Source organism: Leptinotarsa decemlineata, unplaced genomic scaffold, assembly GCF_025532065.1.
Source record: "Leptinotarsa decemlineata unplaced genomic scaffold, Ldec_3_MD MMD2_P_RNA_scaffold_14, whole genome shotgun sequence".
Taxonomy (NCBI): Eukaryota; Metazoa; Arthropoda; class Insecta; order Coleoptera; family Chrysomelidae; genus Leptinotarsa; species Leptinotarsa decemlineata.
Genome location: NW_027412528.1, coordinates 7,055,083 through 7,068,535, shown reverse-complemented (window position 1 = coordinate 7,068,535; position 13,453 = coordinate 7,055,083). Strand labels below are relative to the sequence as shown.

General features: G+C 36.5%; 1 protein-coding gene across 1 annotated transcript; it reads left to right on the top strand.

Moving 5' to 3' along the window:
• Positions 1-653: 653 nt before the first annotated feature.
• Positions 654-1,801, top strand: LOC141482399 (uncharacterized). The gene is made up of 2 exons (XM_074175554.1): positions 654-1,010; positions 1,052-1,801. The coding sequence occupies exons 1-2, from the start codon at positions 654-656 to the stop codon at positions 1,799-1,801; spliced, it is 1,107 nt and encodes a 368-aa protein (XP_074031655.1).
• Positions 1,802-13,453: the final 11,652 nt, after the last annotated feature.

Below are 13,453 nucleotides of genomic sequence, written 5' to 3'. Positions count from 1 at the left end.
GCTGAACTTAAACATTTACTTGTGTCTGCCCCCATTCTGAGCTTTTTTAACTCTGAAAAAGGTATAGAAATTGAAACAGATGCCTCGAAAAATGGCTTAGGTGCTTGCCTCATACAGGATGGACATCCTGTTGCGTTTGCCTCGCGGAGCCTTAGTAAAACTGAACAAAAGTATGCGCAGATCGAAAAAGAAATGCTGGCAATAGTGTTCGCGATACAAAAATTTCATTTTTTTATTTATGGGTTGAAGGTTAAAGTTAACACAGATCATAAACCGCTTGAGAGTATATTTAAAAAAGACCTGACATGTATTTCACCACGCTTGCAAAGAATGAGGCTGAGATTACTTAATTATGATTTGTTAGTGACCTACAAGCCAGGAAAATATCTGTTTATTGCTGACACATTATCCAGGGCATTTTTGTGTGAAGCAGGTCTAAAGTCAGACCGAGAATTTAATTTTGCCGTACATTCGGTAATAAAAAACATTCCCATGGCTGACGAGCGAAAAAGTCAATTTAGAAAAGAGGTGGAAAACGATTTACAGTTGAAAATTGTGTCTGACTTCTGTTCTAGTGGATGGCCTGAGAATAAACATGATGTACCTTACTTTTGTCTGACAAAATTGTAGTACCCCATAACCTTCGGTTTGATATGCTAAAACGGTTACATGAAGGCCATGTTGGCAAAGAAAAAGCGAAATCCAGAGCCCGTCAAATATTTTATTGGCCAGGCATGAATGATGACATAGAGCACCATACAAAAAAGTGTAAGGTGTGTGAAGCCAACTCAAACAAACAACAAAAAGAAACTTTGATGCAGTACCCAATGCCTGAACGCCCTTGGGAAAGGCTCGGGATCGACATTTTTACATATGCTGGTAGGAGTTATTTAGTAGTTTCTGATTCATTTTCAAACTGGTTGGAACTACGTGACATTAAAGATAAGTCAATCAAATCAGTAATAAAATCTCTAAAAAATATATACTCCGTTTTTGGTTCGCCCGATTTTGTGAGTTGTGATAATATACCGTTTAACAGTTTTGAATTCAGAGAGTTTGCGAAGGAATGGAATTTCAAAATACTTACCAGAGCCCATACTACCCACGTTCCAATGGTCTTGCCAAAAAAGGGGTAGGGATAGGAAATAATATTGTTAAAAAATCATTAGAGTCTGGTGGTGACATTGAGGTTGCATTATTACAGTATCGCAACTCGCCCCTTAAATTCGTAGGTTATTCCCCATCTCAACTTCTGATGAGTAAAATTTGTAAAACCAAAATACCTATTTGCGCAGAGTTATTAAAGCCTAGACTGTGTGAAAACATAAAGGAAAAGTTTTTAATTAAACGTCAAACATATACAGACCAGTACAATAAAAATTCTAGAGATTTAAGACCTTTATATAGAGGTAGTGATGTAACAGTTTATAATCATGTCCAGAAAAAGTGGGAACCTAGTCAGATTGTTGAGATTAGCGACTCTCCGAGATCATACATTGTTACTGATCAATTTGGAAATTGTGTAAGACGAAATCGAGTTGATTTGAGAAAATCATTAAATACATTTGTACCGACAAAGGAATCCACTTCATCAGGACATGTAGAAGATCCTTTGTCCAGTAAAACAGATTGTAATACAAACGACCAGCCCTACATTTCTCAAAAACCTGAGTTTGTAGATATCACCCCTAGCTTTGATGGCTCAATTCAGAATAAAATAAATCCTAAACCTGTATTAGAAACGCATAAGACATCTAGGTCTGGTCGTCGAATCAAGCCGCCTTGTCGGCTTAATTTGTAATGGGGGAGGATGTAATATAATGTGTTAAAACAGTTGTCACTGTTAGGCAACTTGTAATACATATGAGATACTACAAGTTGGCAACACGGGACAATCGTGGTTAACGCGGGTTATGTTGACAGGGCATGACTACAAACATGTGCTCATGATCACAATATCTAATGTTATATGTTATACAATAAACTACCAACGTTGAACGCTAGTTGTGTTATTTATAATCTTTTGGCCAGATTATACATAAAGTACCATTTTTTAAGAGATATAATATCTAAAAATTATAAATTTGAAATATTTAGCAACAGATGAAATGGTTGCAGATATATTGACCGACACATTACAAAATGTTGAAAATAAAAAATTTGTGAAGGGTTTAGGTTTGGCTTGAATTTTTTTATTGATGGGTAGGGATGCAAGTATGGTCCTCGAGTAAGTACACGGATGGGTCCTCAAATAGGGTCCTAGATTTGGTAATTGAATAGGTCTTCGATCTGGTCTAGATAATGTGGAGACAGATTGTGACGTGAAGCACATCAAATGAATGAAGTGAAAGGGAAGAGGATAGTGAATTTATTGACAAAGAAAAAGAAAACATTGCAGGAGTTGTTAATACGGCACAGGTATATTCGATGAATTTCGGGAATTCAACATTATTCAGTAATCATTCAATATGAAATGTATTTTATAAGAAATTTCGTGAAAATATGACGCGTTAAAACGGTCATTTTAGGCACTTCAACCGCAGCGAAAAAAACGCATTTTTTCAAGCCACATTTTCTCCAAGAACCCAGAATGTCATCGTCAGTTCATCCAGGTTTGGAGACCAGCTCCCCTACCCTTTTGGCTGATCCAAGAACCCATATGATATGCATCGTGATGTGTCATGCATGTTATTTTGCGTTTTTTTGGAGAATATAAATGAAGTAAACAAAAAAAAACAGAATCCCTAGCTATATAAAATCCTTACTGGTTTTTAACCTAAAATTTATTTATTATTTTATTTTTATTTTTTATATTTCAACGAAATTTTAGGAACCAGTACGGTTGCTATAGCTAGAAATTCTGTTATTTTTTGTTTTGAACATTAATACTTTTCAACGGAAAAAAATCAAAATAACGGTCCAGACCTACATCAAACATTCAATGAACAAGAAATATTAACATTTTAATTGCGATTCAGTGATTAAACATAATTATCTTGTTGCTCAACACTAATGTCATTTCAAAGAAAATCACTTTCAGTGAACAATGAAGCCACTAACAAGATGGATTCATGACTGTTTGGTGACATCAATGAATGGTTATCGTCAGGGCTATTCACTCTACTATGTTCTTTCGAATATTTCTCTGTTAGTCGAGTAGCAGTTGATGGTGTTGTCAGTTGGGATAGAGCAGGCGGGCTGCTTGGAGTGGTAACAGTTTGAAGGGCACGATGATATTGTGAGGTAAGCTGAGTGAGAAGTGGGGTTGGCTGTGATAATGTATTATTGTAATGACGAAAGTTTGCTACTTGTGGTTGTGACGTAGTATGTGGATACTGGTTTTGGCTATCATGTCTCCTGAATGGTGGTCTTTGTTGGACAAATGCTTCAGATGGATTCGACGTAAGTATATTTTGTGGGACAGGCATATCAGTGTACGGTAGTAATAAGTTCATTATATCCATCCGTACTTTCAGTTTCTGGAACATTGATAGTGGTGTCAGAATTGGAAGTAAAGAGCGAAAAAACTCCATATCATCTGAGTTCTCCTTTGTCAGTGGTTTGGGTTGTTGATAATTATCTATATATCTGTCGAATTTCTCTTCTAGTGTCTTTCGCTTTCTTCTATGCTCAGTACTAGTAGCATTGGTCAGAGTATGGTTTTGTGTAGCCTTATTGAAACCGTTCTGCTCTTCAATTTCTTCACCGTCGTTCTCGCTGACTTCATTATTGTGCTCATCTTTGTATATATTGTGAGTTTCAGAATTATTGTTGGGAAGAATCTCTTCTACAGATGATTCGATGAAAATTGTAGGTGTTCTGCAAATACACGTTGTTCCGTGCTTGTCCCGATTTAATTTTTAGAATTTTAAGACTTCGAACGTAACCATCACGAACATTTTTCCACTTGTCTTATAACGACTTGCCTACAAAAAATAGCTATAGACATTTTCTTTTATTTTCAGATATCTACGTACTTATACGGATCTTCATTACCTATTTAGAGTGGGAACTACAACTGCAAGTTTATTGTGCCAAAAATATATCGTGTACTATGGATTACGTTGAAGTAAAAAGTTTTTCCATTTTATTTAACGCGACAGATCGCGTTAAGCAAACTTCGAAGGTCTCGAGAAGGTATTAATTCCAACTGAAAAGGAGAATATCAGAATACGCTAGTATCCAAGGCTCATGAGCAGCAAATATATTCTGCAGAAGTTCACAGGAGCTGAAGAACAACTGGTGAAATTTGAAGAAAATCTTCGCAAAGACTCTTACGAAAAACGAAATGAAGCAGCTACGCAGAAACGGTATCTGAGGTTAGAAAATGTTAATTCACTTATTAATGAATTAGTTCATAAGTCTAATAGTAGCGGGCCAACTAAGGATGAAATTACTCAATTATAATTATATTTACATAGATTAGAGAAAGTATCTACTAGAGTAAAGAATATTTTGGATGATAGGATCAGTTCAGTTAGGAAAATAGGTATTAGCACTGATATAGATACAGGTATAATTACAAAGATAATCATGACTGAAGACAAATTCGATTTTAAAACAGCAGCTAACTTACTGCCAAAATTAAAATGGCACAACTGAAGGCGTGTATCAGTTAATACAGGAAATTGAATTATATGAACCTACGTTAGACACGTTAGGCAAACAATCTTTAATAAATTATGTTCTTAAAGCTTGCATAGCTCACAGAGATAAAATTCGAATGAAAGACAATTATACCACCGCCGCAAATTTATTAATAGATTTCAAAACAAACTTTTTGCCAAAGCAATCAGCTCCAATACTTTCGGCTAAATTACAAAATATAAAACAAGGTAACTCAAGTATCGATGAATACGGAAGATCAATAGAAACACTAATAGCAGATCTTACTTTAGCTCAGGCAGGTGACAACACATTGAAATTTTCAGGAAAGAGGATAAAAAACTAGCAATTGACGTTTTCGCAAAATACAGAAATCAGAACTATTATAAAAGCTCGGAATTAAAACCCACTGACAGACTCAATTAATGGGGCAAAATACGAATTCACACAAGACAACCATCAACCACCGACTATATTTTACATTCGAAATAAACAAAATAATCATAATAATAATCAGACATAACATTACGAGGTACACCCAAAACAACAATTTCCTAGGGCAATTTTATGTTGTTAACAGGCAAAACAACTGCATGAATAGAAATTATTTCTCTCAAAACTTACCAAATTATCGTCCCCAACAAAATCAAAATACTAGAAGAGACAACAGACGACAAAATATGTTTTTAATAAATGGTGTATAAAACGAGGAATCAAATCAAAACAGCTCACAAGAGCAAACATTTTTTCAAAGCCAATAGATCATTTAGTAGAGCGCCTTCAAGGTAGCCTCCTCCAAAAGGGAGGTCGGTCCCAACACCTCGGTTCTCCTTTGCTCGTCCTGCATCGCCAATCTTCAAAGACAAAGGTTCGACTTTATTTTTAGTATTTCCTACTTTTATCTAAGCTAGTTGCGCTGCGGGGGTACAACTGGCCAACACGATGGCGCTAGGCCGGATCAGAGGTTTCCCTACGAGCCCTATCTCCTAACTTCTCGCGACTCGACCTACCTATGGTTCCTATTCACGAAGATGAGAACAGCCTCTGGAGGCACACGGGCAGTTTCAAGCCCCCAGACGACGGTGCAATGGAGCAGTCCATGTGAACTGCTCCTTAGTGGTACTGGGTCGGCGTACCTTCAGATGTATTCGTGTCTGGGTAGGTCGAATACGTCGAAGGAGGCCGGCTAGTTGGTCCCTCGATGAAAACGTAGATGTCGAATTCTTTCTCGAAATCCTGAAAAGGACGATTCAGAACTAACAAGTTGAATTTTGTAATTGCAGGCTCCTCGTAGAAGTTGAATTCATTCAGTTTGTCCTGAAAAGGACGATTTAAGAACTAAAAAGTTCAATTTTATTGTGGCAGACTCCTCGTCGAAATATAATTCATCCCATTGTCCTGAAAAGGACGGTTTCGGAGTTATCGTTGACACCTTTCCAAGCACTTGTTTCAAACGAATCCACTTAGGGAAGTAATTTGTGGTTTTTTTTTACTTCCCTAATCTCAGTGTGAAGAAATTTGCAGCTGAACAAATTATTTCTATATTTTTTCCCCAACGTCCAATATTTCAATATTTCCACCTCTATTACTATTATTTCGTTCTCTCTAAAATAATACATCCAAGAGGTTGAGTGCCTTGAAGTAGAAGCTTCCTCCCCCAGCTAGTTTGCGAGGAGAACTTAATACCCCAATCCATCTACCCTCGCTCTCCGAGCGGTCCTCAATAAATCGTGTTCTGTGTTGACGTCTGCCCCGTCTGAACTCATTTTTAAAACTATTTACTTGGACTCGGGAGATGGCAACAGAGCGAATGGAGCCAACAAAGACGTTGAAAGTTTGCATAAAAACCTCCATTTGGGTACGTGTATTTAAACATTTATTACCACGAAATGTGGTCGGGCGTCTGCGGTCCAAATTTATATTTTCGACGGCATGATTAGATGGACAACAGCACGTTTGCCACATCCGACCGCAACTGCATAAAACGAATCACTTGATCCTACATAAATAATTTTTGATCGTTTTATGCCGTACGACTGTAAACCGCGCAACTGCATAAAAGAGGCCTCAGGAAAAAACTTAAAAAAATAAAAACGAAAACTCTAACTGATCGATATTACCCACCTATGGTCGGTTGATATCGACCATACAGGAAGTTAATATAGGTAATATCGATCAATGCCTATATGCATGCCTCACACGATTCCAGGTCTTCTGACTGAGACACCGCAGAACAGGCAGCATGGACAATTGCCACATGATCTACAGCGCCACCAACGTTCATCTGATGCCCCAGTTTCCACGCATATTGAAGTCGTTCTTTTTCATAGGCTCCGCATCATGTTGTTGTTTTTTTGTTGCTGTTTTTTTAGGTTTTCACTTGTTCTTTATTTGGTTTTTACATGGTGTTTTAAGTCATACCGAATTTTGAAGCGTTTTCAACTATCTTCTTGTCACTCTTTTCTTCCTTCTACTTCATTCTTCCTACAACGGAGTGGACATCAGTATTTAACATTTTTGTTTCTTACTCTTAGGGCGTGGTATTTCTGTTAATTGGGGTGTCAGATGAAAGTCTTCAAAAGATGTGCGCTTTAATTGAACGGTTTTGTCTTCATTATCGGTTATGGTATCGTGGAATACTTCTGTTATTGATGATGAACTATCCCTGGAAGATGTCCTTCGTTGACGCCTCTTTTTTTATTGAACACGTGACCCCACGTTACCCTTTTCCACTGGCGGTGTGACCTGACGCATATCGATTTCATTATGTCTGCATAGTATATAGATGGGTCTGGATCTCTACTTGTTCCGGGCTTCGGATCTGAATGCATTGGTTGTTCGGAAAACTCGTCCAGCTCGCTTGCTTCTGCCTAAATATAGAAATTTGGTACTTTTGGTATTTCAGTAAATCGCTCTTTCCCAAAAACGATCCCGTTTTCACGACATAATTTATAGCACCTACCTGTTTTCAGCCCTCATCTGCCAAAATTTGATGAGGTTTATGCACTCCACTAATTACAGTCTCATCTACGTTATAAATGCGCCTTGCAGAAAATTCCTATTTTTCAAAGACCAGTTCTAAATTGTCGTTAAATAGTGTCAAATCTTTTCGATTAAATGCCATTACCCGGTTAGACTCGTAGCTTCGGGTCGTCTTAAAGAAATCCATTCAGGCTATCTTTACCGCATTTTTTCTTTTCAAGATTGAAATTATGTCGAAAGTTTTTTGCAACGGCATATTCGAAAGCAAGTTCTTTGATTTCAGTTCGTGGTAATCCATAAAACATGTTTGGCAATTTTAAAATATGTTTGGCCAGTTCTGTTTCCTGGTCGACATTTAAAACAGGCTTCCTTCCTATATTTATTTTTTTACTAGGATATCTGTCGCACAACGTATCATGTGGTACGCCATTCAATTTTGCCGCCTTTCTGATGGGGTGTGTATATTGATTAACTATCTTGACAGCCCGTTTCATGCCTTCCTCTGACCACGCAGTGCGATTTATCTTACGAGAATAAGTTTTATTGGACGTCTGCAAAGGATATCAATCAATCAATCAATTCATTCGCTTAAGAGACAGAATGTGTTCGAGGAAAGTGCGCCTAATGGACTTGAAAGTCGCCGAATTGAAACAAGAATTGGAGGAGAGGAAGCTAGATTGCTCTGGAAAGAAATCAGTAATCCAGAAGAGACTGTGGGATAACTTGATTGAATCAGGAGAAGATCCCGAAACATATTTATTCGAAGTTTCTGAGGGTAATTTGAGTTCAATAATGAGCAAACTCAATGAGAATACCAAATCGCTGAAAGATGAACTTTAACAAAATTCTGCAAGCCTTGAAGAGAAGCTTCTGGAAATTCGAAAAGCTTGAAAGATAAATTTCTAGAAATTTCGAAGAGTTTGAAAGAAAAGCTTCGCGAAAATTCGGTGAGTCATGAATTTATTTGATGAATTGGCTGGCTTGTGAGTCAGGAGCGGCTTCAGATTCGTTACAATATGTTAAAGATTACTACACAATTTCAGTTTTCAATATACTTGTTCAAATTATAGCTACTTGAGTAGTTCATACATTTCATCAGTTTACTTTAATTTCCTCAACATCCGATTGATTATCTCCATGGATTGAACAGTGGCCCAAAGGTAAAATGTAATTAGGTTTGTATTGGTTCTGTATTTCGAATAGGTATTGAATCATCCCGTTTCGATGCTGAATCAATGCACATAACATTACAGTTTCAGAATAGTTCTGGAACGGTCCCAACAACTAAAGCCGGCTTCCAACGGCGCGGGACTTGACGAGTCTGGCTCGCGAATTGGCGAGTCACGCGCCGTGGAAATGCGAAGGCTTGCCCGTTCGCCAAGCGGCTTGGCGTTCCCATCGGTTGTCGGTAAATTTGGCACGAGTCAAACGATGAACGAGCATCGCCGACTCGGCTTGTCCGAGCTTGTGAATCCGTTCCCACAGAGAATGCTTGCATTTGCAGTTTTCCCTCAGTGGCGTTGTGTTGTCAAATAGTGGCTAGTGCATCCAATGTTTTTAAATTTTCCTATTTTCACTTTGATTTTACTTTCAGAATGGAGTGGTCTAACGATTTGATTCTAGAATTTTTGGAACTATATGATACCTGGACGATACCTGGAAACGGATTGAAAGCAATTTGAGTATGAAATATTCTGTTGCAGATCCCAAAAAGAAGAAAGAAACGCTGATGGCAACTTATCGAAAACTGTTGCAAAAAGTTAAAAGAAGCAGTGGAACTGGCTCCGGAACTGACGACGTTTATAAGCCAGATTTACTTACTTACTTCGACTTTTATATAAAGACGTCATCCACCATCGTCTTTTTCTTTTTTCTTCATTTTTGTTTGCTTTTAAATATTCACCGCTCATTACTATAAAAGCTGCAGCACAAGTTGCAATACGCTGATTTTGTTCTTGTTGGCGTCTCATCATTTTCCTTGATGCAAACTACTCCATTATTTTCACCAGAATAACAATCCAGTGGGTGCGTCGAGCGCAATTTAGAACTTGGCGAGTGACGTTGCAAGCTGTTCAACGCGCCGTGGGAATAGTCACGGCTCGTCGAGTTGCCACTTGGCAAACTGTTTGCCAAACCGATGAACTCGGCAAGTCACTCGCCAAGTCCCGCGCCGTTGGAAGCCGGCTTAATAAACCAAAACATAGAAAATTATTCTAACAAGTGTATAAACAAGGTTTGGAGGTTAGGTACTTCTACTCTGGTATAACTATCATCGGACTTTTTGAGTTAAGTTTAGAGACATGAGTGAAAAAGGTAAGGACAGTGATAATGAATGTGTGATGATTTTTTTGACAAAAATGAGAGTAACTGGAATTAACTAAGACGTTATCTCCGGTTACTCAAAATTAGATTGAAAATATATTGTCCTCCGTTGGATAAATGTAATCTTTTACTAATGTGTGGACTTGTAAAAGATGTATTAATATTATTATTGCAACTTAAATTTCACGTCTATCTGTTATGTTAAAAGAATAATGTTGATATATAATTTTTTCTTATATACAGGTCGCAATGAACTCTCCGAGTTTCTTTGTTTTACCAGGGACAGTGATGAAACTTTCTTTTGTAAAAACAAAACATTAGGATTAATTTCCTTATATGAAAAATATAAAACAAAATTGGGAACAACAGAAATTAAAAATATGAAAAAAATGTGGGAAATAATTACTAGAAATCTCTCCAACGAATTCAAAATTACAATACTACAATCCAAATGTGAGAACAAATGGAATGTTTTGGATAAACTATAAAAAACAGCTGATAATAACAATAATTTGAAAAGAAATTTCAAGAAACAAATACATATAGAGTAAACATGTAATACCTACATGTTGTACTTATCTGGATGGAATAATACTCAATTTTTATATGAGACCCATCCACACAACCTGATACATCTGGAAATCTCAAGTCATTAAAATCTTGACATATCTCCACTTTCTTCTCATCCGATGGCCATACAATTAGGGTGCCAACTTTAAAATTCTACACAAGAGTGAAGACCTAAATAAATCGAGTTGCTCGTTGAAGGGTATATATTTCTGGTTTTCAATTAATTTGTTAATTTCCGTGGCTTCCAACAAATTCATTGAAGTGATCATGAACAAGTCATTAATCACACATATTATATCTACATACATTTTTCTGTAGATATGCATAAACATTCACTATCTTTTTTTGGGAAGAACTCACTTTGCTGCAATTCTTCTGCTAGACTCACTAAAATTATTCGAGGAACTTCAAGGTGAGAAGGTTCCACGTTTTCACTATAATTTTATATTTTTTGGTGATGTTGCAATATTTCTGTCAGAAACATAATGATTATAATAATGGTCTTTATTATTTCCAAAAAAAATACATATTTCTCATAATTTTTTACCTATAAATAAAATATTGGAAATAAAAGTCGAAGTTCAATTCATTTAGCGAGAATATCACTAATGACTTGTTCTACCACTTAACCTTAAGCTGTCTTCACTATCAGTATCTGTTGCCTTTCACTGAGATATTCACGCAATAGTTAAATCGCTCCATCTGAAAGCCCTAATTAATAGAGAATAACTAGTAATAAGTCGTGGTTTACGGTATCAAATGCCCTAAAAACCTCAAGCTGGTTGGTACTTCCTCTTCCTATTCTGAATGCTCATGTTGTACACTGTGTGTCCTAATTAATAAACTTAATAATTTATCTCTAAGATGTGCTTATTAATTATTACATTCAAACATGGCGCAGTCCAGACCGTTTCAGTCTGAACTGAAGTAAGGGACGTAATTTCTCAGCGATGTAATTCAACAAACCCTCAGAATCACAAGTCAATGTGGATAACATCTCCGAGAACTTTAGAAGATTCCGGACTGAGGTAGAAATTTATTTTGTAGCCACAGAGACTGAAAAGAAATCACGAGAGCTTCAAGTTGGGCTTATTGAGCTTATTGGGATCCGATGGATTAAAACTTTACTCAACAATCACCATGTTAGAGCCAGGTGCAGAAACAGTAAATTCAGTTTTAGATTTCCTTGAAAAGCATTGCCACCCCATGGAAAAATGAGACAATAGTGATTTATAAATTTTTTAGTAGAAAACAAGCAGCAAATGAAACATTTGAACGATATTTTATGGATCTAAAATCACTAGTAGCACCTTGTGAATTCGGTGAACAAGAAGAAAAATTGTTAAAACCCCACATAATCCTTGGACTTTATGACGAAAGTACTCAATAAAGACTTTTGAGAGAAGACCCTTCATTGGAAAAAACAGTTAATCTTTGTAAAACAGTCGAGATGGCAGAGCTCAACATGAAAATTTTAAAAGCATCACCTCCATTGAAGACACCGATTGATATAATCCAACAGAGATATTCGAAGTGAATCGAAAGCCACAAATGAAAAGACTACCAGAATACCGGGATTGTCAGGATAGTTCATATGCTTGTGATCGCTGTGGCTTCAATCACGCTAAAGGACGGACGATGCCCAGCATTTCATAAACAGTGTTCCTCCTGGAAAAAGTACAATCATTTTGCAAAAAAATGCATCGGAAATAAGCATAATAATCGCACTCAACAAGCTTATGGAGTGGTAGAGTTATATAATGATGTTTTTAAGTTAGATTCAAACCTGTGTGTATGTGATTCTATCACACATGGGAAAGATGAATGTCTCGCTTTGCTCAAAATTAACGATCAACCGATTAAATTTAAACACGATCCTGGATCCCAAGTTGATGTTATAACAACTACTGCTCTTCAGAAATTTGATGCTGACCTAAATATAAAAAACTGATGTTGTTCTTGAATCCTTTGGTGTATTTGTTGTTTGACCGATCGACTGTGTTAATCTCGATCTTCAAAAAAAATGTAAAAATAAACGCCCCGTTCATGGTTGTGAATGATGACAGAACACCACTTCTGTGACTACGCTCCAGTGTTGAACTTGGACTTCTTCGTCGGATAGGCAAGGTTACTGTCCCAGTTGATGATTTTATCAAACAGAATCAGGATGTCTTCAGTGGACTAGGATGATTCCCAGACATATGTAAGCTAAAACTCAGTAATGATGCTACTCTAAGGAAAATCCTGCTTGTAGAGTTCCTTATAAAATGAAGAATGAATTAAAAAATTGCTAAGACGATTTATTGCATGCGAACATAATAGAGTAAGTGGATGAGCCTTGTGAGAGGATTAATTATCTTGTGATTGTAGAAAAACCTGACTCTTCACTAAGGTTGTGCATTGACCCCCAACACTTGAATAAGTATTTAATTATTGAGTACTATGAAATTCATACATTAGAGGAAATAAGTTTGAAACTTGGTAACAAAAGTCATGGTTTTCATCAAATTATACTAGATTCAGTAAGCTATGTTGTTTTAGTACACCATTTGGTGTTTTTAAATATTTGAGAGCCCCTTTTGGTCTAACAGTTTTACCAGAATTCTTTCAAAAACTAACATATAAGTATTTTGGTCATATAAAAAATGTTATAATTTATTTTGATGACATTTTGTGTTGTGCTAGCTCTGAGGCGGAACTTAGACGGACAGTTGGGGAGGTTGTTTCTGTCGCAAGAAAATAAAATATCAAATTCAGTTATGAGAACAATATTTTGTTAACAAAGTCAAATATCTCGGGTTTTTATTTAATAGACATAGTCATAAACCTGACTCATAAAGAATTTCATTAATAATAAATTTGGAGCCAACAAAAAATGTTAAAGATCTTAAAAAAGTTTAAAGACTGGTTAATTTTTCAAGAAACTTCATACCTAATCTATCTGATTCAATAGCCCCATTTACATGGACTAAAT